This window comes from Gopherus flavomarginatus, chromosome 1, assembly GCF_025201925.1.
Source record: "Gopherus flavomarginatus isolate rGopFla2 chromosome 1, rGopFla2.mat.asm, whole genome shotgun sequence".
Classification (NCBI taxonomy): Eukaryota; Metazoa; Chordata; order Testudines; family Testudinidae; genus Gopherus; species Gopherus flavomarginatus.
This window is the reverse complement of record NC_066617.1, coordinates 345,114,507-345,134,965: the sequence shown is the minus strand read 5'-3', so window position 1 is coordinate 345,134,965 and position 20,459 is coordinate 345,114,507. Positions and strand designations below refer to the sequence as shown.

Here is a 20,459-nt window from a genome sequence, read left to right as displayed (position 1 = left end):
ATTTTTTTATCTATCTGTCTTGGGTACTTATATGGCCCCCATTCTATCAGTAGGGGAGCACCTCATAATCTTTAATGTATTTATCCTCAAAACAATCCCTGTGAGGTAGGGCAGTGCTATTAGCCTCATTTTATAGATGGGAACCAAAGCACAAAGAGACAAATGCTGAGTCTACACTGGCGAAAAAACTCCTGCAGCAGCAAGTCTCAGAGTCCAGGTCTATAGGGTCGGGCTCAGAGGGCTGGCAGTAGGGCACTAAAAATAGCCATGTTCCCACCCCCCTTGCCTGATTTCAGAGCCCAACTCCAGCGCAAGCAGGAATGTCTACACAGCTATTTTGATTACCACAAGCCCAAGTCTGTAAACCCTAAGACTTGCTGCTACAGGGTTTGGGTTATTTTATTTTTTTTTATTCTATTTTTGCCTTGTTGACACACTAAGTGACTTGCCCAAAGTCACACAGGAAGACTGTGCTGGAGCAAGGAATCCCAGGTCTCCCATGTCCCATGTTGGTACCCTAACTGCTTAAAACAAAAATCTTAAAGTGATGACAATTATGGTTGAAAAAGTGACCATGTAAAAATGGGACATTCTTGCTCAACAGATATGTTCCCTGGGATCTGTGACTTGGTGATTAAGCTTTTTCTGCTTTTTACTTCTATTGGGATGTCAGTCAACACAGCTAAGTGAGAATGAGCATGATTCTGTCTTGACATATGTATCACCAAGAGAATGGTAGCTTCATGCCATTTGCAGGACTAGATTTTTCCCTCAGTTACACCTGTGCAACCCAGTCATGTGCCATCACCTGTGCAATCCCACAGTACAACCACCAGTTACACAGATGTGTGAGCTCTAGTCTCTGCCTTATTCACTTGAAAAGACCATATTAAATGAGCAAGAGCTCCATAGAATTTGGCCTGCAGAATCTTTATTACTAGTAGCTTGACTTCCAAATCACAGGCCTTCAATTAAACAGGAAGCATTGCACCATATTTACACAATCTTTTGCAGAGTATTACCACACTTTAAGGTGTGAGGAAAAATTAATTAACATGGGTGCCTAAGGCAAGTGAGCTCCACGCCCTGGCGTCCAACAAAGTAATAAAATCTAGAGACGAAAAAAACATATCCCAATATGAACCATGTTCACTGCTCAAGCAAAAACTCTGAAACACCAATATTTAGAAGTTACTAAGAAGAATAGACCAAAAACAATATGGTAGATTGTAACTGATGCATGTACAGAACTAGTGACTATTTTCTCACAATATAACATGCAAAACTAAGGCAGACTCTTACTAAACACAGAGTCGGTGGTGACAATAAGGTGGAGATAATAGAAAATATACATCTGGAGAGGTGCATCTGTTCAAGCAAAGGGTGAAAAGAGAAAAGGAAGGACTGTTTATACTCCACTGTCTAAAAGAGGAAGGAATGCAAGAATGATACCACCTCAAATTGTCAAACATGAGAAGAATTTCCATTATGAAAAGCAATGAGGAAAAACTGTGCATAATCCTAGACCGAAGGCAAAAAATGGAAGAGAAAGGGTCGCGCTACATAGCAGCCTGACATCAGTTCAGCTATGGACAATGACAAATGCAGCCAGGTGAAACAACTCTATCCTGGGCCTGATTCTGCTGTCAGTGGTTTACACCTGTATCACAATATTGATTTGAATGGAGGTACTCCTGATTCTGGGAGGAGAATCAGGCTCACCATGTCTGCCTTTACCGGAGATTTGCGTGTCCTGTCATTTTATACTTTGGCAACAATTGTCTAAGTTGTCATGCCAATACAATACTATTGAATTGAAAGAAGTGTGGTAACTCTGAGGATGAGGTTCATGAAAGGGGGTCTCAAGTAAGGACAGATGACTACTGGAGAAAATTATTATTAAATTATGAATGTATAAAATACTTACATAGACATAATTATTGAATTACTTGCTGATTGATAAAAATAATTTGTTTGCTGAATATTGCTGGGGCATCTATGTAGCAGGTTAAATAGCGGGAAAATGTATTTGGGAGTCCTTTAGGGCTCATTGAAGTGAATGGGAGCGTTTCCATTGATTTCAACAGGCTTTGGATAAGAGCCTTCTTCAGCTCCTGATGAGATTAAAAACTCATTGACACAAATTATTTGTGATTACTCTATGACCATCTCAAGGCCTGAACATAGCCAGCATGTACACTAATGAGCCCTCATCCTGCAAACACTTATGTAGCAGTTTACCTTTATTATCCTAAAGTTGCATAAGTGTTTGCAGGATTGGGGTGTTAATAAACCAGCATCACCTTAACAAGCAATATTTTAATTGATTTATACCATTTCTTGGAAGTAGTAGGGAGAGGAAAATGGGGATCACATGCTGCAAGGAATCCTACTCTTTGCCTCCTTCAAAAGGAGATACCCAGTGCAGCAGGCCCTGAAGTTTGCAGAAATCTGTCAGGCATTGCAGGCATATTTTAGCGTAAGGCTCTCTTAAGGTTCCTGTTTGGCAAGTGACTTTTTTGAGAAATAGAATTGCAGAGTGACTTCCAGAGAAGAGGGGGGCAGGGTTGTGGGAAGGTGAGATTTAAAAATAAACAATCACCAACCCCCTAAACCAACAAAAATTGAATGAAATTTGATTTTATTTATTTTATATTCAAAATAATCTTAAATTATCTTCAGGAATAGATTCAGTTTGATCCATTCCAGTGCAAATATTGGCAAAAGAAACTCCAGACTGCCCCCCTGTGTGTTGAGCATGACTGCTCCATCTTCACTAGAAGACCACCAAGTATTTTGTCAGTCCCTTAAGCGGTTGCTTAAAGCTGTTTCAATGTGTTTTTATGCCCTAGAATAAAATCCTAAAGAGTTTTAGATCAAACCGCAGTTAAAATCTCCAAACTCCTGGTACAGGAGAATATGCTGCTTTTCGACCACCAGCAGGCCCTGCTGTGCCAGCCCTGCATTCGCTGCCAGAGACTTCGCTTACTGAATTCGATCTGTCTCGCTTTACTCCGGGTGCACTAGGACCTGGTAGCCCATCGGCGCGTGTGTGTGTGTTGGACGACAGTGTAGTGTTACCGTTTCGATGCCAGCCCCTTCTCCCGCCCAGCCCGCTCAGCACAGTCTGCTTGGGACTGAACTCTCGCTGAATACATGGTGCAACATTAGGACCCAGCAGAGGCGACCATGATTTGGGCAGTAGGTAAAGCTCTGACATTCCTTTCATTCCAGTGTGAATGGGGCTGATTGTTGTGTCCTGGATCTGAGTTTTTCCTCTGCATCTCGATCCGTTTTCTACACATCATGTCAAGCAGCACGTTTGCATGGTAGCCGCTTTATGCTGGTTTTTTTGGTGGAGACAAAACTAGCCATGGTAGCCTCATGTGGATTGCAAAGTTTCTGCCGGGAACTTCTGAGCAAGAAGTGAAAGGTAATAAACACAAACTTATTTTTGGTGGGGTTGGGGGGACATTGCAAAAGCAACTTGCTCCATGTGATCTCCTTTAACAGAGCAGGGGAGAGTTTGAGGGGAGGGGCTCCGCGGAAGGTTGAAGCCTTTGATTGCAGCTTTGGGGCTGTATTTTGGATGTAAACAGCGACTGGGAAGTGAAGTGAGTTCGCTTTTCTCTGAAAGAGGCTGACATATGGTTGCAGTGTCTGAGATTCCTTAAGCCAGAGCTGCCTGACCATGGAAGGTGCCTGCTGCCTCGCTCAGTGCTTGATCGTGGAGCAGACTGGGGAAGGGGGAAAAAAGGCTGGAAGAGAGAGAGATTGAGAGGGTGCCTTAGTGCAGGGGTTCTCAAACTTCATTGCACCGCGACCCAGGAGAGGAGACTGAAGCCTGAGCCTGCCCAAGCCCCGTCACCCCAGGTGGAGGGGGCAAAGCAAAAACCCCACTGACCTAGGCTGGGAGGCCAAAGCCCAAAGGCTTCAGCCCCAGCCAGGGGCCTCTAACCTTGGCCATGCTGCCCAGGGCTGAAGCCCTTGGACTTGGGCTTGAGCTTTGGCCCTGGGCACCAGCAAGTCTAAGCCAGCCCTGCCGACCCCGCGACCCACTTTGGGGTCCCGTCTCACAGTTTGAGAATCGCTGCCTTAGTGGGCTTTCAAACAGAGAAAAGCTTCTCAGCCGCATGCTTATATGAAAGCTGTGCTGAGTAACCAGAATTCGGGGCATGCTGTGCATGTTCTGATACTGGTTCTACCATCAGTCGATACAGATGTACTGTACTTAAGCAGCCTGGTTCTGCAATTCTAGCTTTGTTCCACAGTACAGTCAGAAATAGGGCAGTTAAATAAACCCTCCAGAAAATACTTTTAATGAGTTGGGTGATAATTTGAAAGAGTTGCATTGAAAAAAAGAATTGTTGAAGGTTCTGGGCAAACAACACTCTAGAAGTTGGGGCCTGATCCTCAGCTGGCTCAATGCTGGAACTCTGGACGGACAGACACCAGCTCAGGATCTGACCCATGAGCTTTCCCTGGAATGTGGCAGTATAGGGAAAGTGACACGGGGACATTAATTCATAGGGGCTGCTGTCAGGGGGCTGGGAGTCCCACCACATGTGCATGCTGCCTGGGATAGGGGTGGTACTTAACATGAAGAAGCAGCAACACTGTTTATTTTTCAGCTGATTTATATGTTGTCGTTAGGTTTAATGCAATATTAGAGTTAGGTAATCCTAAATTCTGCAGAGAGAGACTCCATGTTTATTGAATATCATATTGCCTCTATATAAATCCATGATACGCCCACATCTTGAGTACTGCGTGCAGATGTAGTCGCCCCATCTCCAAAAAGATATATTGGAATTGGAAAAGGTACAGAAAAGGGCAACAAAAATGATTAGGGGTATGGAGCAGCTTCCATATGAAGAGAGATTAATAAGACTGGGACTTTTTGGAAAAGAGGCAATTAAGGTAGATGATAGAGGTCTATAAAATCATGACTGGTATGGAGAAAGCGAATAGGGAAGTGTTATTTACTCTTCATAATACAAGAACTAGGGCTCATCAAATGAAATTAATAGGCAGCAGGTTTAAAACAAACAAAAGGAAGTATTTCTTTACATAACACACAGTCAATCTGTGGAACTCTTTGCTAGAGGATGTTGTGAAGGCCAGGACTATGGTTCAAAAAAGAACTAGATAAGTTAATGAAGGATAGGCCCATCAATGGCTATTAGCCAGAATGGGCAGGGATAGAAAAACATGCACTGAAGCGTCCCTAGCCTCTGTTTGCCAGAAGCTGGGAATGGGCAACACGGGATGGATCACTTGATGATTACCTGTTGTGTTCAGTCCCTCTGGGTCACCACCATTGATCTGACACAGTATGGCTGTTCTTATGAAACAATCATTTTTATAACCTTCCAAAGCAACACAAATGATTTCTGTGCATTACCGTCTTTAAAATAGTTTAGGGTCAGTAAAGAAATGACTGTGGGGGTACGACTACACTACCCACTGGATTGGCGGGTAGTGATCGATTTATCGGGGATGGATTTATCACGTCTAGTGTAGACACGATAAAATTGATCCCCGTTTGCTCTGCCGTAGAATCCGGAACTCCACCGCGGTGAGAGGCGGAAGTGGAGTTGACGGGGGAGTGGCAGCGGTTGACTTGCTGCCATCCTCACGGCCAGGTAAATCGACCTAAGGTCGAACAACACCCCTCCTACCCCCGTGTAGACCTAGCCTAAGTCACAGAATCATAGAACTGGAAGGGACCTCGAGGGGTCATCTAGTCCAGTCCCCTGCATTCAAGGCAGGACTAAGTATTATCTAGAGTGGACCGTCTCTGACAGGTGATTGTCCAATCTGCTCTTAAAAATCCTCAGTGATAGAGATTCCATCAAGTCCTATCATTATGTTTCCAGTTTTCTTTTAGGGTGGAATATGTCAAGCGATTGATGGGTGTTTTGGTTAAACTTTATTAGTGAACACTGAAACTATTTCCATCCGAACTTTAAGGCTAAGGAATTAAATATCTGTGGGTAGCAATGTGTCCCTTAAAAGTCCCTTATTAAAAAGAACCCTATGCCACTTGTAATACTCTTCTCAATATACATCAGAAATGTGCACTATCCATTGTCGTTTAAAGAGGTTTAGGTCATCAGTGCAAGAAGTGTTAACAGACTCCTTTCTTTGAAACATTTTAATTACTGAGGTTGTGATTAAAGTAACAATAATTATTCAATCAAGCATCCTGCACTAGAAGTGAAAATGTATGTTTGAAAACACTCAGCAATCATTTAGCAGTTGGTTAAGCCAAAGTGATATGAGCCTTTAGAGCACATGTAGATTAGAATTTGTCTTTCTGGATGCTTGTGTTTAGCAATTTTAATGAGAGTTTAAAGTACATTATCAGGCAAGGGGAATATGCATGTAAGGGATTTTTGAAGTCAGAGGAGATACATAAGTAGGATATTTTCTTCTTTTGCAGGCATGCATGGGGGTGGTGGGCTGGGGGAGGAGAAGGAGCTGGTCTAAAGAAGCTTTTGTATTTAGGTTACACTTTATTAAGAGAATGGTGAAACATACTAATGCACCACAGGAAAGAATGAAGATAAAACTGTATATAAAGGATGCATAGATGGGAAACCTAGTCAGTTTAAAGAAGAAAACAATTACACTGAGGCAGGTTTAGAATCTGAAATTACAAGTCCCGCTGCCAGTTACTGTGGTTTTACATTTTCCTATTTTAAAATATCTTTCCCATTGCTGTATGAAAGACCCACAAGAACAATAGTGGAAATTGACGTAGTGGCTGTACAGTGGAAACAGTGCAAATGATTATTCAGCAAGTGCTGTCAAATGCATAGAGCAAATTCTCAGTTATATCTAATCTGTCTATTGATGCATTTGTATGGCCATGATCATGGTAGTATTTATAGTAATACTTTATAGTGTATTTATAATATATAAGTATATAATATGCTTTATAATTATCTTAGGTGTTTTACAATAGTAGGTAAAAAAACAACAACTAAGAATTCTTTCAGAGAGAGAGAGTGATTTTAAATTGAATGAGGTCCTTTTACATTGCGTGGAAATTTGAGGGGTTTCTTTATGACAGCTATGTTGCAATTAACAAAAAGAGTTAATTATTTGAAAAGTTCTTTATTTTAAAGGTGTCCTGTAAATACTTTATCAAAAAAAGTGATTCTGTGTTGAGTGCTCCAAATAGCAAAGGTAAAGGGGGTTTTCACCCTCTAGTTACATTAAAATCTCCTTTTTTTTTTTTCAGTCTTACTTAAATTGCACTACCATGCTCCTGCCCATCCGTGATGCCCCAGCATGCACCCTATTATGATGTCATAGCTAATAATAATTCTACAGCAACTTTAATCCAAAAACCTCAAAGCACTTTACAATCATTAGCAGATTAAGCCTCACAATACCTCTATGAGGTAACTTTATAGTGATCGTGTCACTAAAAATGCAGATACACCTCTACCTCGATATAACGCTGTCCCTGGGAGCCAAAAAATCTTACCGTGTTATAGGTGAAACTGCGTTATATCGAACTTGCTTTGATCCACTGGAGTGCACAGCCCCACTCCCCCACAGCACTGCTTTATCGCGTTATATCCGAATTCATGATCTATCAGGTCACATTATATTGAGGTAGAGGTGTACTTCTGAAGTGGAAAAATAGTAGCTGTATAACGGAGCACAGCAGTCTTGCATAACGTTTTAGTACAGGAGGTGAAGTACACTGATCCAGCTGAAACTGCTGAGGGAATGTAAATAGGCAGAACATAGTTGGCCAAGTTCCCAGGGAAACCCACTGTGCATGGAATCGGCCTATAGGGGTTGTACAGCACCTAGCATACTGGAGCCCTGATCGTAGTCTGGGCCTCTGGACACTACTGTAATACAAATAATAAATAGTAGTAGCAGGGTCAGGTCAGTGATGTTTTGGGAGGTAGTGTGATCCAGTGGATAGGGCACTGGATAGGTGCTCAGGGTTCTATGCCTGGCTGTGCCACTGGCCTGCTACGTGACGTTGGACAAGTCGAGTCATCTCTACCTCAGTTTCCCCTTCTGTGAAAGGAGGATGTTGGTATTTATCCCCTTTGTGATCTTTGGATAAAAACTCTAAACTAGGTGCTCTTGCTCTAATTATAGGTAGTATTCTAATATATAGTAATATTTTTTATCTTCTATCCCAAAAGAGAAATAATGGAAATGCAAAATACCATATCACATACCAAAAAATGACTTCTCTGATCCTATGTGGGTCAGTGCCAATATTCACAAGGGATTGTGAGTATTGGCACTGGATGTGATGTCACAATGTGGTGAATGCTGGAGCAGTTGCAGCCAAATAGTAGTCAGCCAGCCAAGCTTTGGAGGACCTGGAATGAAATGTTAAAATGAATGGGTCAAATTCTCTGCTGGTGTCATATGAAAGACTTGGCCCAATATGTTGAAGACTCCTGTGAATCTGTTTGTGACATTCAGCACATAGAATTAGGCTGACCAGATGTTAAGGGGGAAATATTGGGACAGCCATGGGGCGGGGGTGTTGTTTTGTTTTCTTTTTCTATTTCTTTTTTTTTTTTACATTCACCTATTCGGGAGTTCGGTGGCAATTCGGCGGAGAGCCCTTCAGTCGCGGATGGTCTTTGGTGGTATTTCAGTGGTGGGTAATAAACCTTGCTGCCAAAGACAGAAGCACCCGCCGCTAAAATACCACCGAAGACCGTCCGCGACTGAAGGACTCTCCACCAAATTGCTGCCAAAGACCAGGAAACAAAATATCGGGACAAATGGCGTCCTGACTGTACTCTGGTCGGAATGCGGGACAAACTCTTCAAAATCGGGAAAGTCCTACATAGAATATCTATAGCTCATTTTGTGTAGCACGTGCTGAAGACCCAAATATGGTGGTGTAACTTCACCAAAATCAGTGGATCTAGAGATCTTGGATTTATGGCTTCACCGGATTGTTTCGGTGGGGTTGGTGAAGATTCTCCAGCACACCACATCTACCAGCTCGGGACTAACTAACTCTCAAAAGGGAATGTGGTTTATCCAAAAAGGATAATCTGTAGCACAATACATGACCGAGTCAGATTCTTCCATTTCTGAAATGTGTTTTAATGATGATGGAGACTGACTTAAATCATAAGTGGCTTATGCATGGGTTTAGAGCCCCAGACAAACTTGCCTTCGGGGCTAGAACTGAGCCGGAATAGCCTATGTATAGCCTACTAGTACTTAGCAGCTAGATACCAGCCAGACCTGTTCTGAGGGTTTTGCTGTAACTGCTTAACGGGAGACTGTTCTCGTGGTGTGAAAGCAGGGCCCTGCAGAGGTTGTGAGAGGTTCTGTGGAAGAGAAGAGAGGATATGGGGCTTAAGGGCCAACCACGGAGCAACAAGAGGGAGAGGAGGCAGCTGTTCTGGGCAGGATCCCATAATGGAGGAACTCATCTTCATGCATGGGCCTGCAAAGAGAGAAGGTGGCCAGTGAGGCTAAATACTGACTTACTGGTGTGGGGAGAGAGGGTGGTGTATGGTAGGAAAGTCAGAAGTAGGAGTGAGTGTGTGCATGCGCATGTGAGAGAGGGAGTGGAAGAGAGAGGGTAAGATTGGAGGGAGAAAGCTGACAAGGAGTGTGGAATATATAGGAAGGAGAGAGATGGGGAGGAAAAGAGGTGTAGGTTGGAGAAAGGAGAGCAGGAACGAGCGGAGGCCTGTGAGGACAAGAGGGAGAGATGACGAAAGCATAGAAAATGGAGAAGAACAGAAGTCCCAGAGAGGAGGACAGAGCTCCCACAGAGCAAGCTGGGGAAGTATGAGGACTAAGGTGGAACTCGGGGAAGGGGAGAGCTATTATAGTGTAAGGAACTGGGACTTCATTATTGGCACAGAAAATACTGTGAAAGGGAAGAGGTAGGGAGAAAACAGCAAAGGGGACAGAAGCGTAACTAGAGTGTTCTGCTGTCCACCCTTTAACAAGGAAGAGCTCAGCCTCCTATGTGCAAATGTTATATAATATAAAAACCAGGGCAATGATTGGTTTAGCAGTCAGCCAGATGGCTGAGACTGAAGCTAGGGTTGCTGTGAGGGGAAGATGGGGGAGTTGCATGACAGAGTGAGGCGGAGGAGAATTTTGTTTAACTTAGCAAAGGGCCAAACTTGTAAAAAATAGGCCATGCACCTGCTATTACCCTGATCTTTTAGGGCCACATTCTGCCACCCTCTGTTCACTCTGATTAGTACTTTGTTGTGCATTGATTTCAGTGTATATGCTCACTGCGTGAGGTGGAAAAATCAGGCCCTTTGCTTGTGTGTTGCATCACTTTCCACCATCCTTTTCTATCTTTGTCTTTTTTAGACTGTAAGCTCTTTGGAGCAGGGTATCTGCTTCTGTGTTTGCAAAGTGACTAGTGCACTATGGGTGTGACCCCAACTAAACAGGTAGCAGATTTTGGGGCCTTGCAAATCAGTTTCCTGTTGTAGGAGAAATCAGTGACATGGAGTCTGGTTATTTTCTTAGTATAGGTTGCTTTAGTTGCTCATATACAGCAAACCTGAAACAGAAGTGGCCAAATAATATGCAGGCAATTGTCTCTTTCAGGAATCAGCCCCACATCACTACCCAGTTCCCAGGAAGCAACTGTGCCTCAAGAACTGACTCTAATTAGGGATTAAGGCAGAGAGCAAACTCCCTTGTGGCTTGTACTAGTTCCCCCTGAAAGAAATCTTCATCTCGAAACTAACAATGTAGCATACTGCACAGAATGTACACTACTAGCACTCTAAGGGGAAAACCTCCCCCACCAACTTGTGAGACTGTAATAGTGCCAACTGGTGACTTCTGCTATAACAATAGCTAGCTAGCATAAAGCTGGAATGTGATCTCCGTACTCCACGCATAATTCCTTTGACTTCAGTTGAACTACAGAGGAGTCAAGTGTTACTCGGTGGAATAAAGTGTCAGAATCTGCCCAATAGTAAACAATAGATGGGGCAGGAAGCTAAAATATTCTGACATTTCCTGGCTTTTTCATGATTGATTGTTGCAGAGCCTGAGCGACGAATGACTTAAAGTGCAGTTCTGAAACGTGGCCATAAAAATGGCATCATGGGGTTCTATATTTTGTTATATTACAATGATTCCTAGCAAAATGTGGTCAGTTTATATGTAAAAAGTTGTGTTTATTTCCTAGCTGCCACCCTAACAATCCCAACCAGCTCTCTGAAAGCTTTGAATCTCATGCCTCATCCATAGCTGCAGGCCCTTATTTAAACTATTTATAATCCCATTGTCTTCAAATGTAGTTGGGGATGTGTGGGTGCATGTGCTTGAAGGCTAGCGGGACTGAACAGGCAGCCTAGCTGAAGGCAGAGTATTTATTAAGTGATGAAGTGTAAGACAGAAAGAGCTCCACTGCACTCTCAGAGCACCGGCTGAGTTTGCGGGGCTGGCAGGCAGGGAAGAGTCTATTTTTTTTATATATGAACTCTGCAGATTTGATCAGGAATCCATTAAACAAAAGTCTAGTGCCCCACAATGCCATTTCTTATACAGCCACTTTTCAGAGTAGACCTGCATTTTAAAGGCCTGAGCTGGTAAAATGTTACTCCAGCTTTCAGGTGGAAATAGCTTGCACTTTGCAGCTAGAGGAATTAGGGAGATGGCTAGATACATATATGGATATGTCTGCACTGCAAATTCCCCCTTCCCCGCCACGCAGTGAGTCTCAGATCCCGTGTCAACTGACTCAGACTTATGGGATTCACGCTACAGGGCTAAAAATAGCAGTGTAGGTGTTCTCATTGGGGCTGCAGCCTGGGCTCTGAGATCCATTCCTCTTGCTGGGTTTCTGAGCCCGGGCTCAAGTCTGGGAGGGAATGTTTACACTGCTATTTTCTGCCCTGCAGCGCTTGTCCTGGAAGCCCAAGTCAGTTGACCTGGGCTCTGGGACTCACTGCCATGAGGTTTTTTGTTGTTTTTTTTGCAGTGTAGATGTAGCCTATCTGCTAACGTAATATTCCCAGTGGAAACTTTTGCACACAGGAATATTTTGTGGATTTGGGAAAATCCCAGGAAGATTTTGTTTTAATAAAACATTTTATTTGGCAGCTTTGGGACAGATATAATCTAGTTTCCGTTTGTTTCCTGAATATTAAAGGGGAACAGTCCTCAATCCACTCAGAGCAGCAGGGTTAAATTGAAGAAACAAAAAATCACCTCTCCCCAAGAATAAATCTACATGGAAATTCATTGGACATCATCTTTTGAAATGTCAGAAATTGGCGAGGAGCAAATGAGCACAGTTTCTTTTTAATATTTTTTTATAACATCAAATTCTGCTTTTCGTTTCCTAGGCATAAATCTAGAATAAATTCACCTAAGGCACGGGAGTGACGCCAGATTTACACTGAGTAGCCGGGAAAAGAATTTTTTCCCATATCAGAAAGAATGCAGCAAATGGGCACTTGCTTCATCTAAAGCAAAGTGTTTCCCAAACTTGGGACGCCGCTTGTGTAGGGTAAGCCCCCAGCGGCCCGGGCTGGTGTGTTTACCTGCCGCGTCCGCAGGTCCGGCCCGATCGCGGCTCCCACTGGCCGCAGTTCACTGCTCCAGGCCAATGGGAGCTGCTGGAAGCGGCAGCCAGTACGTTGCGCTTCCAGCAGCTCCCATTGGCCTGGGTCGGCCAGGCCTGCGGACGCGGCAGGTAAACAAACCGGCCCAGCCCACCAGGGGCTTCCCCTGCAGAAGCGGCGTCCCAAGTTTGGGAAACACTGATCTAAAACAATAGCGGATATTGCAATATTTATTGGCATGCATATTATGTGTCTTTTCCATTAGCTTGCCTAAGTCATGCCATTCTATAAGTGTATCATCACTGCAGTGCAGTTGCCATGCCTTTCCCTGCATGGACATGCATGTCATGTCTTGAAATCCCTGCCCCTTTTTTTATTAACTAAGTCTCCTGATGACAGGTAGCATGACTCTGTGCAGTGTCTTTCACAGGAGTTATGTGATCTTTGATATGTGCGGTGGGTATTGCATGCCCCAAACAGTCCTGCATGGCCCTGCCTGCACTCTGCTCCCAGGCCCCCTCCTGGGCTGGAGGAGCTGGGGACCAGCAGCCCACCTGCCCGGAGCTGGGGGCAGGCAGCCCCCCTGCCTGGCACTCCGGGACTCGGGGAGCTTGGGGCCACACCGCCCACTTGGCACTCTGGCTGGGGGAGCTAGGGGCCACACTGCCCATCTGGTGCTCCGGGGCTGGGGTGCTCAGGAGGCCTGGGGCTGGGGTGGAGGGGCTGGTGGCCATGAGATGGGGGGGCCTCTGGGCCCTGGTGGGGGTGAGGTCTTGGGCAGAAGATGTGGGGCCAGGGGCTAGCTTCCCCGAGCCAGCGGTTCACGGGCTGCCTATGATCTTTGATCTTTTTACAATGCAGCATTTTAGAAACACATTGTTTGGGATAATCTTCCATTGAAAGATCCTTTGGATTATCCATTGTGACTAGGGATGTCAATTAATCTCAGTTAACTCAAGCGATTAACTCAAAACAAATTAACTCGATTAAAAAAAATTAATTGCAATTAATTGCAGTTTTAATTGTACTGTTAAACAATTTAAACCAATTAAAATTTATTATAAATATTTTTGGAAATTTTTCTACATTTTCGATCATTGATTTCAATTACAGAGCAGAATATAAAGTGTACAGTGCTCACTTTATATTATTATTTTTCATTAAAATATTTGTACTGTAAATGTCAGGTTGTGTAATATGTGAACTTATTTTTAAATTTATTTTTCCCTTTGGCAGCCCCTAAGTGAAATTAATTGTGCTGGGTAATTTCTGACACCTGAAAATATAATAATTTTTTGAAGGGACTAACACAGTGAATCATACCTTCGATTGGAATTCTGCAAATATTTGTCCTGTAAATTGAAGCAGTTTGATATATGGATAGTTTCATTTCAATTAAAAATATTTTTCCTGCTTTAACACCTTGCATGGCAAGTTTAGCTTGGAGCAAAGTTTTTTATGGCCTGAAGATCAGAGTATATAATGTAATGAAAATGCCAATTGCCCCTTAACTGTATTGACAAAACGAGCGCTGCCCAGTCCTTGAATTGCAAGCTCCTGTCATCCTCTATATTTCAATGTTTCAAGGAGAGTTTCCTGCCTTTCCAACCAGATAAAGCATGTGGGCCTGATTCTATGTGGCTGTGCACCTTGTGTAGTTCCTTAAATCTGTGTAGAAAAAATGCAAAGTGAATGTAAAATGTAGCCATTTTGATATGGTAGGATTTTACATCCACTTTGCACTCAGTGGGCACGTTTGTTAGTGACTAACCCACATGCACGGCAATGCAGAATCTGGCCCTTTGTTTTTAGTTGGCCCAAGATGTTATACTGTCATCTCATCACTGATCTAGGTGAAGGACTGATTCTTGCTATCCTCAGAACAGTATAATTTTTATTTACGTTTGGGACTGGAGAGGGGGTGAGCTGAGAGTTGTGAAGAGAGAAATTTTGGAAGCATTATTTTTAAATGGCAGCGCTGCAACCTAGCAGATATGGAGCATTGGGCAGAGTTGAGATGGGAACAGGAAAAGATGTAAGATAAAAGCAAATTGGTACATGAATATTACCATCATATAAGTGGTAAAATGTATATAGACGCATGGGTGCCTTTTGAAATTAGAGCATGAAAAGATTAGGGATCTATCAGTGGGACTCCCAGACAGCAGAACCCCTTGTCTTTTCAGATGGGATGGGATGAAGGTTGGTCTTGTGCTGAAGCCGCTATGGGTAGGGCTGTCTTTCAGAGGCACCATGGCCAGAGGTTAAAAAATGGGATTTTTCCTCATTGAAAATTTTGATGAAAACATTTTTTTTCCATTTTCATCTAAATTTTCCACTGGAAATGTGTATTTGGTGGAAGTCTGAGAACAAAAACAAAGTTTGATTTGCATGTGCTGCTACAGTGCCTCATGGGAGTTGTTGTTTAGTTGCCTCAGGCTCCTATTCTCCTGTATATGCTGGACTCTTTGGTCAGGCTACATCTCCCATAATGCACCACCATCTTCTCTCTTGGAAAGGGAGGTGGTACATTGTAGGAGTCTCTAACCATGTTGGCTTATGAAGGATACTCCTGGAGAACATGGGCAGTGAACTTAGATCTCGAGAGCCCCGGGTTAGCATCTTCATAACAAGACCACCCGTCCTCCCATGGTGCAGTCAGTTAAATAAGATTGCTTCAGTCAGCTGAACCCTGGCTGGTGAGGAGGGTGTGATTTATATAATGCTTAAAGATTTAGGATGTACCAATAGATCCAGTAGTCTATTTGGATGAATATTGCCTGTGGTTTTCCACATGAATCTCTTGCTTGGTGGATTCTACGGTGGTGGATTTTTCCATTATACTTAAAAAAAAATTAGCAATGAGAATTCAATTCTGTCCAGTCCTGGCAATGCTGTATAGCAGGGGAAGAAAACAATATGTATTTCTTCTGTATTTATAAGAAGCACTTCAGATCATATAACTCACCGATGTGTAAATCAGATGCTCAGGTATGGTGGGGAGTGTGTTCTTCCTTAATGTCTTTCATTTCCGAGCAAGCATGGGTACGTTAGTTCTTGTTGAACTTAGCTGGTGTGAGGATGAGCGTTATCTAAGGATTGTGCTAGTATCTTGAAAATGGCACCACCAAATCTAGGAGTATTCCAGCTTGAAAGGCCTTGGGAAGAAGATAAAACAAGAAGCCAAGTGTGAGATCATTTTAAACGTGTTGCAATACTTGTGCGAATGAACCATCTGTGCCTGGGTGCTGTACATTGAGACTCTTTTAGCAGCTTGTCATAATTAGTATTGCAACTTGTCACTTGAAGGGGACACCAACAGCTTAAAAAACCACTCTGTACAAAGTTGTTTTACTACTGTTACAGGTAATGCTTGAGATGACTGTAACTGAAAGAGATTAGAGAAGAAAAAATCACCTCCCCTGCTCTGGCCCATATGTACAACTGCAGCAGCCTATAGAGGCCAGACTGGAGCTTCAAGGCATCAGGGGAGAGTTCTAGGGAACCTCTGAGAAAATTTTATACAGTAAGATAGAGCAGTTGGTGGGGCTGCTCTTACTTAGGGCTTGTCTACATTGGCACTTTACAGCATTGCAGCTTTCTTGCTCAGGGGTGTGAAAAAACATCCCCGAGTGCTGCTAGTTTCAGCGCTGTAACGTGCCAGTATAGACAGTGCACCAGCGCTGGTAGCTATGCCCCTCGTGGAGGGTACTACGTGGAGGGTACTACACAAGCCGCGTTAAAGCGCTGCCGTGGGCTTGCCTTCTGTGCTGTGCACAGAACAGAATCTAGCCCTCTGTTTTTCCAGTTTCTTTTGTGTATTTGGCAGCACATTGGTCATAGTCAGTTTCCATTGTTTGTTACAAAAAATAATCTCATGGAACAACAGGAGAGAGAAAATTACTTTGCAAATAGGGTAGCATGGTTATAATCCTCCCTAAATTGGCTGTGGGACTGAGGGGCTGGTGTAGAGTCTTAAACTATTTCAAATAATTTACATTCTCTGTATTATTTCTGGAAATGCTTTATAAACCACAGAATCCAGGAAGGTGTAAAATCCACTTATTCCCTTTTCAATTTCAAGTGATTACTTCAAACGTGATTTCAGAGGCGTCAGTGTCCTTTAGGATCATTTGATCCATTTAGAAAAATTTAGAAAATAATTTCTCATAGGAAATATTTCCCTCCACACTGCACCATTACTTTCTATTGAACACTCTTCTCGCGTTCCACAGTGATGAATGTCAGAGGAAGTGCCATATGTGCAACTAATGCAGAATATGCCACAGAAATCCAGCTGACTGAGAGGAGATCAAGGGGAGGAGGTGTGAGATGCAAGATACATGAATTTATCACGTGATTCTGCAATTTATCACTTGATATGTGTCTAAATGGTCACCACTTGCAGCTGTTTTATACGTATTATCTTTGTAAGACAAGTATTTTCTGTGCCTTGTAGAAGGAGGTATATTATTTATCCACATGTATGTGTGCTCACAATATAAACACACCCTTTTTTAACCCTCCAAATAAGTCCCCCATTGTTTGGAAATAGGTCCAGGTATAGAAGAATCTGCTGTAACCCTTCCATTGCTATTCTCTAACACAGCCATAGAGTGCAGTATTAGTGAAATTAGCAACATTCTGTTGGGACTTTTGCAGCTCATTGTTTGTGTATCTTGTGCATGGAACAGCACTGGAGGAGCATTTTGCTTCATGTCTAATGTGTTACTCAGCACTCAGGAGGTTAATGGTTGGGACTGTACATTTCTGAGCTGGAGCTGCTTGTGCCCTTTGCTTACTTTGAAAGTTTCTGTGTCTCCTACTTCTATAAAAGGTTCCACTTTGACTTTTAATAACCATTTATTCCAATCAGTCAAATGAAGGCCCCCTCCACATCTGCTTCGGGGAAGAAGTCTGTTTCCTAGACGTACCGTTAGAGTTTCAAGAAATCTATTTCTCCTTTGTGTTGGTAGGAATGAGCAATACCTGAGATTTTTGTATTGGATCCTTCCGGGATACCAGACTAAACTCACATCAGACACAGGAAATGTTTGGATATTGCTCTTCTGCCTCTGGGTTGGCCAATTACACACCTCCATTAGTCTTAATATGTGAGTCATTAGAATGGTAATGAACCTGTAAAGGTGTTATAAAATGTGGAATAATTACCCTTTGAATACAATATCTCCTTCTATATGATACAAAAAATACCACAATACAAAAATAATACATATAAAATGGGTGCAACTGGCTACCATTTATAGAGAGTAGCGGTGATGCTGAAAATTAGCATAGTGCAAAACATGGGCTCAATCATTCTTGTATTGAATTCAGTGAGAGTTGGATCAGGCCCTAAATATGTTTAGGATCCATGTCAACTACAAGTTATTGGACTTGATGCAGGAAACACTGGATAAATGTCAATTTAAAAGGAAAATATGTACTGGCCATTTATGCAACTAGACTGAATTCCAGCTTAGCAGTTTGAATGATTGCAAAAATGAATGCATATAAGAACACACATATTGGCTTGTTTCAGTGGACATCAGGGTTTATTGCTGCTGGAGGTAAATATTGACCTTGGCTTTGCTTCAGACAATGTTTACCTCCCAGATCAATACATTGTGATGTCTGCCATAGCCAGGTGTGTGCACAAGCACAGTTCACCACCAACTGAAATGCACACAGGGTGGAAGATAGCACTTGTTTAACAAAGCATGGCAACATTGCACAGCAGTTTGGAGAGGAGTTCCAGAGGACTGTTCTATAGAATTGAGGGTGCATAGGAGATGTAGTAGGCGGAATGGAATTACTCAAATTGGAATGTGGTCTGACATACGAGTTAACTTTATTCTTGCAAAAAGTGCCCATGGGCTAGACAATGAGTGGTCAGGACCAAAAGATGGCACCGTCATCCAAAAAGTGCTCCTGGGCACCATGCACACACTAGTGATATACTGACTCCGGGGAGTACCACCCACTGAATCACCAAATCCATTCTCTGTAGGGTGCCATACATCCTGTTTTGGATGGGACATTCCCATTTTTAATCTCTGTCCTGGACATCATGACTTTTTTGGTTGTCCTATTTGCTCTTGCCCGGGGGGAGGGGAGGAGCACAGAGGAATATTCAGGCAAATGTCCAGTTTTGCCAAAAAAGTAGTGACCTCCATGATATCGTCGTGGTGTGTGGCGATGCCAGGTGGCTCGGGCCAGCCCTGCATGGCGGGACTTGGGTCAGCTCTGCTGGGCAGCTGGAGAGTGGCAGCTGCTGGTTGAGTGCTCAGCTCTGAAGGCAGCACCACCGCTAGCAGAAGCAAGGGTGACATGGTATGGTATTGCCACCCTTACTTCTCAGATGCTGCTGGCGGTGGTGCTGCCTTCAGAGCTGGGTAGTCGGAGAGCAGCAGCTGCTGGCCAGGAGCCCAGGGGTGCTGGGCCTATCAACTGCCAAGCCTAATGGTGCTGGGGCTCAGCCCTGGCAAGCGCCAGCACAAATTAAGCACTGCCAGCACAGCCAGGCTTGGGTCAGTGGCGATGCTGGGCAGCTCATATTGTCTCAATGCAGAGAGGGCAGGGGAGGAGGGCAATAGGAGCAGAGTTGGTCAGGGAGAAGGACTGGGGCATCTGTATCTACTCCCGGTGTCCTGTTTTCAGTTTAGGGAAATATGGTCACCCTAACTCTCTACCACACCACACAGCTCTCCTGTCTGTATAGTAACTAGGCCAGAGTTTGCTTGGCTTATGAGCTCTGAAAGGGTCTCAACTGGAGGTGGTATAATGGACACAACCTATGGGCCAGATTCTCCCACCCTTACTCACACTTAGTAGTACTTCATATATAATCCTGCTGATCAGTGGGACTACTTGCAGAGTAAGGCACTGCTCAGTGTCTCTATAGATAACAACATAGGCCAAAATTCTGCTATTTAAACACCTGCTGCAGGGCCAGATCCTCAAGATATATAAATCAGTTCATGGAGCTTAGCCAGTTTATACCAGCTGATGGTGTGATTTATAAGGACTAAGGCCCAGGCCCTCAAAGGTATTTAGGCTCCTACCACTTCCAGCTGGTATAAACTGACATATCTCTATGTGCTGTTGTTATGTGTGTGCTGAGATCTTGGCTATGGCATAGTGTTCTCCACAACTTGGTGCCTAGATACAGTAAGAGACATATTAGAAACAGCTAGCTAGATTGGTGACAGTATTGACTATTGGATCTCCCTGCATGTATTTTAATTCATATCTCTGTATGTTCAAATGTCAAATCTTGGTACATTCAACATTGGCAATGACTTTCTCTTTAGAAGAAGTGTTTTATTCACATAAATAATATATTTGTATACAGGCCAGCGACTGCATCCTTGTCTTTTGAGTAACTAAGAAAACTCAGATGACACATGAGACATACAGGAGGCCAGGATAGGGTCTGTGTGATGATTCTCGTAGCTAAAACAGTGTAGTATGCTCAGTCCTGGTCCCCGGCACAGCTAGTGAGGAAAGTCTGTGGACAGGGGAAAGACACATGGAGTTGCGTGCATCCATATCTTTCTCTCCAGCCTGGGGACAGGGCTGCAGTAGCATCCGTTGCCTGCTACACTTCCCTGATGCCAGAACATTTGCTATCATCCCATTCCCAGATCCATCTTCATCAGGCCGGCCCAGTGTGGAAGTCATGGAGATGTATTCCTTAGTACATAGGAAGGGGAAGAGGTTACGCAACCTCCTTATGTCACCCCTCTTGCTGTAGCAGATTTCTACTGTGTTCAGGGCCTTCTGCAGCACGCACTTGGACTGCAGGATTTAGCTATTTATTTGTATGGTGGGGAAAAAGTATTCCATTTACCAAGGAAATTCTGATGATGAGTCCTTCGCAGATGAATAATA

The 20,459-nt window shown here is 43.5% G+C and overlaps 1 protein-coding gene across 5 annotated transcripts in view; it reads left to right on the top strand.

The window, feature by feature from the left end:
- The window catches only part of AMOTL1 (angiomotin like 1), a 147,479-nt gene that overhangs the window by 29,821 nt on the left and 97,199 nt on the right, over window positions 1–20,459 (top strand). Inside the window, exon 1 of one of the 5 annotated variants that reach the window (XM_050940767.1) lies at window positions 3,128–3,433. The exons of the other annotated variants lie outside the window; for them this stretch is intronic. Coding sequence (XP_050796724.1) covers window positions 3,385–3,433 — 49 coding nt within the window. The 5' untranslated portion in view covers window positions 3,128–3,384. Of the gene's footprint in view, window positions 1–3,127; window positions 3,434–20,459 lie in introns of those variants that run through there. 5 annotated transcript variants of the gene reach the window in all.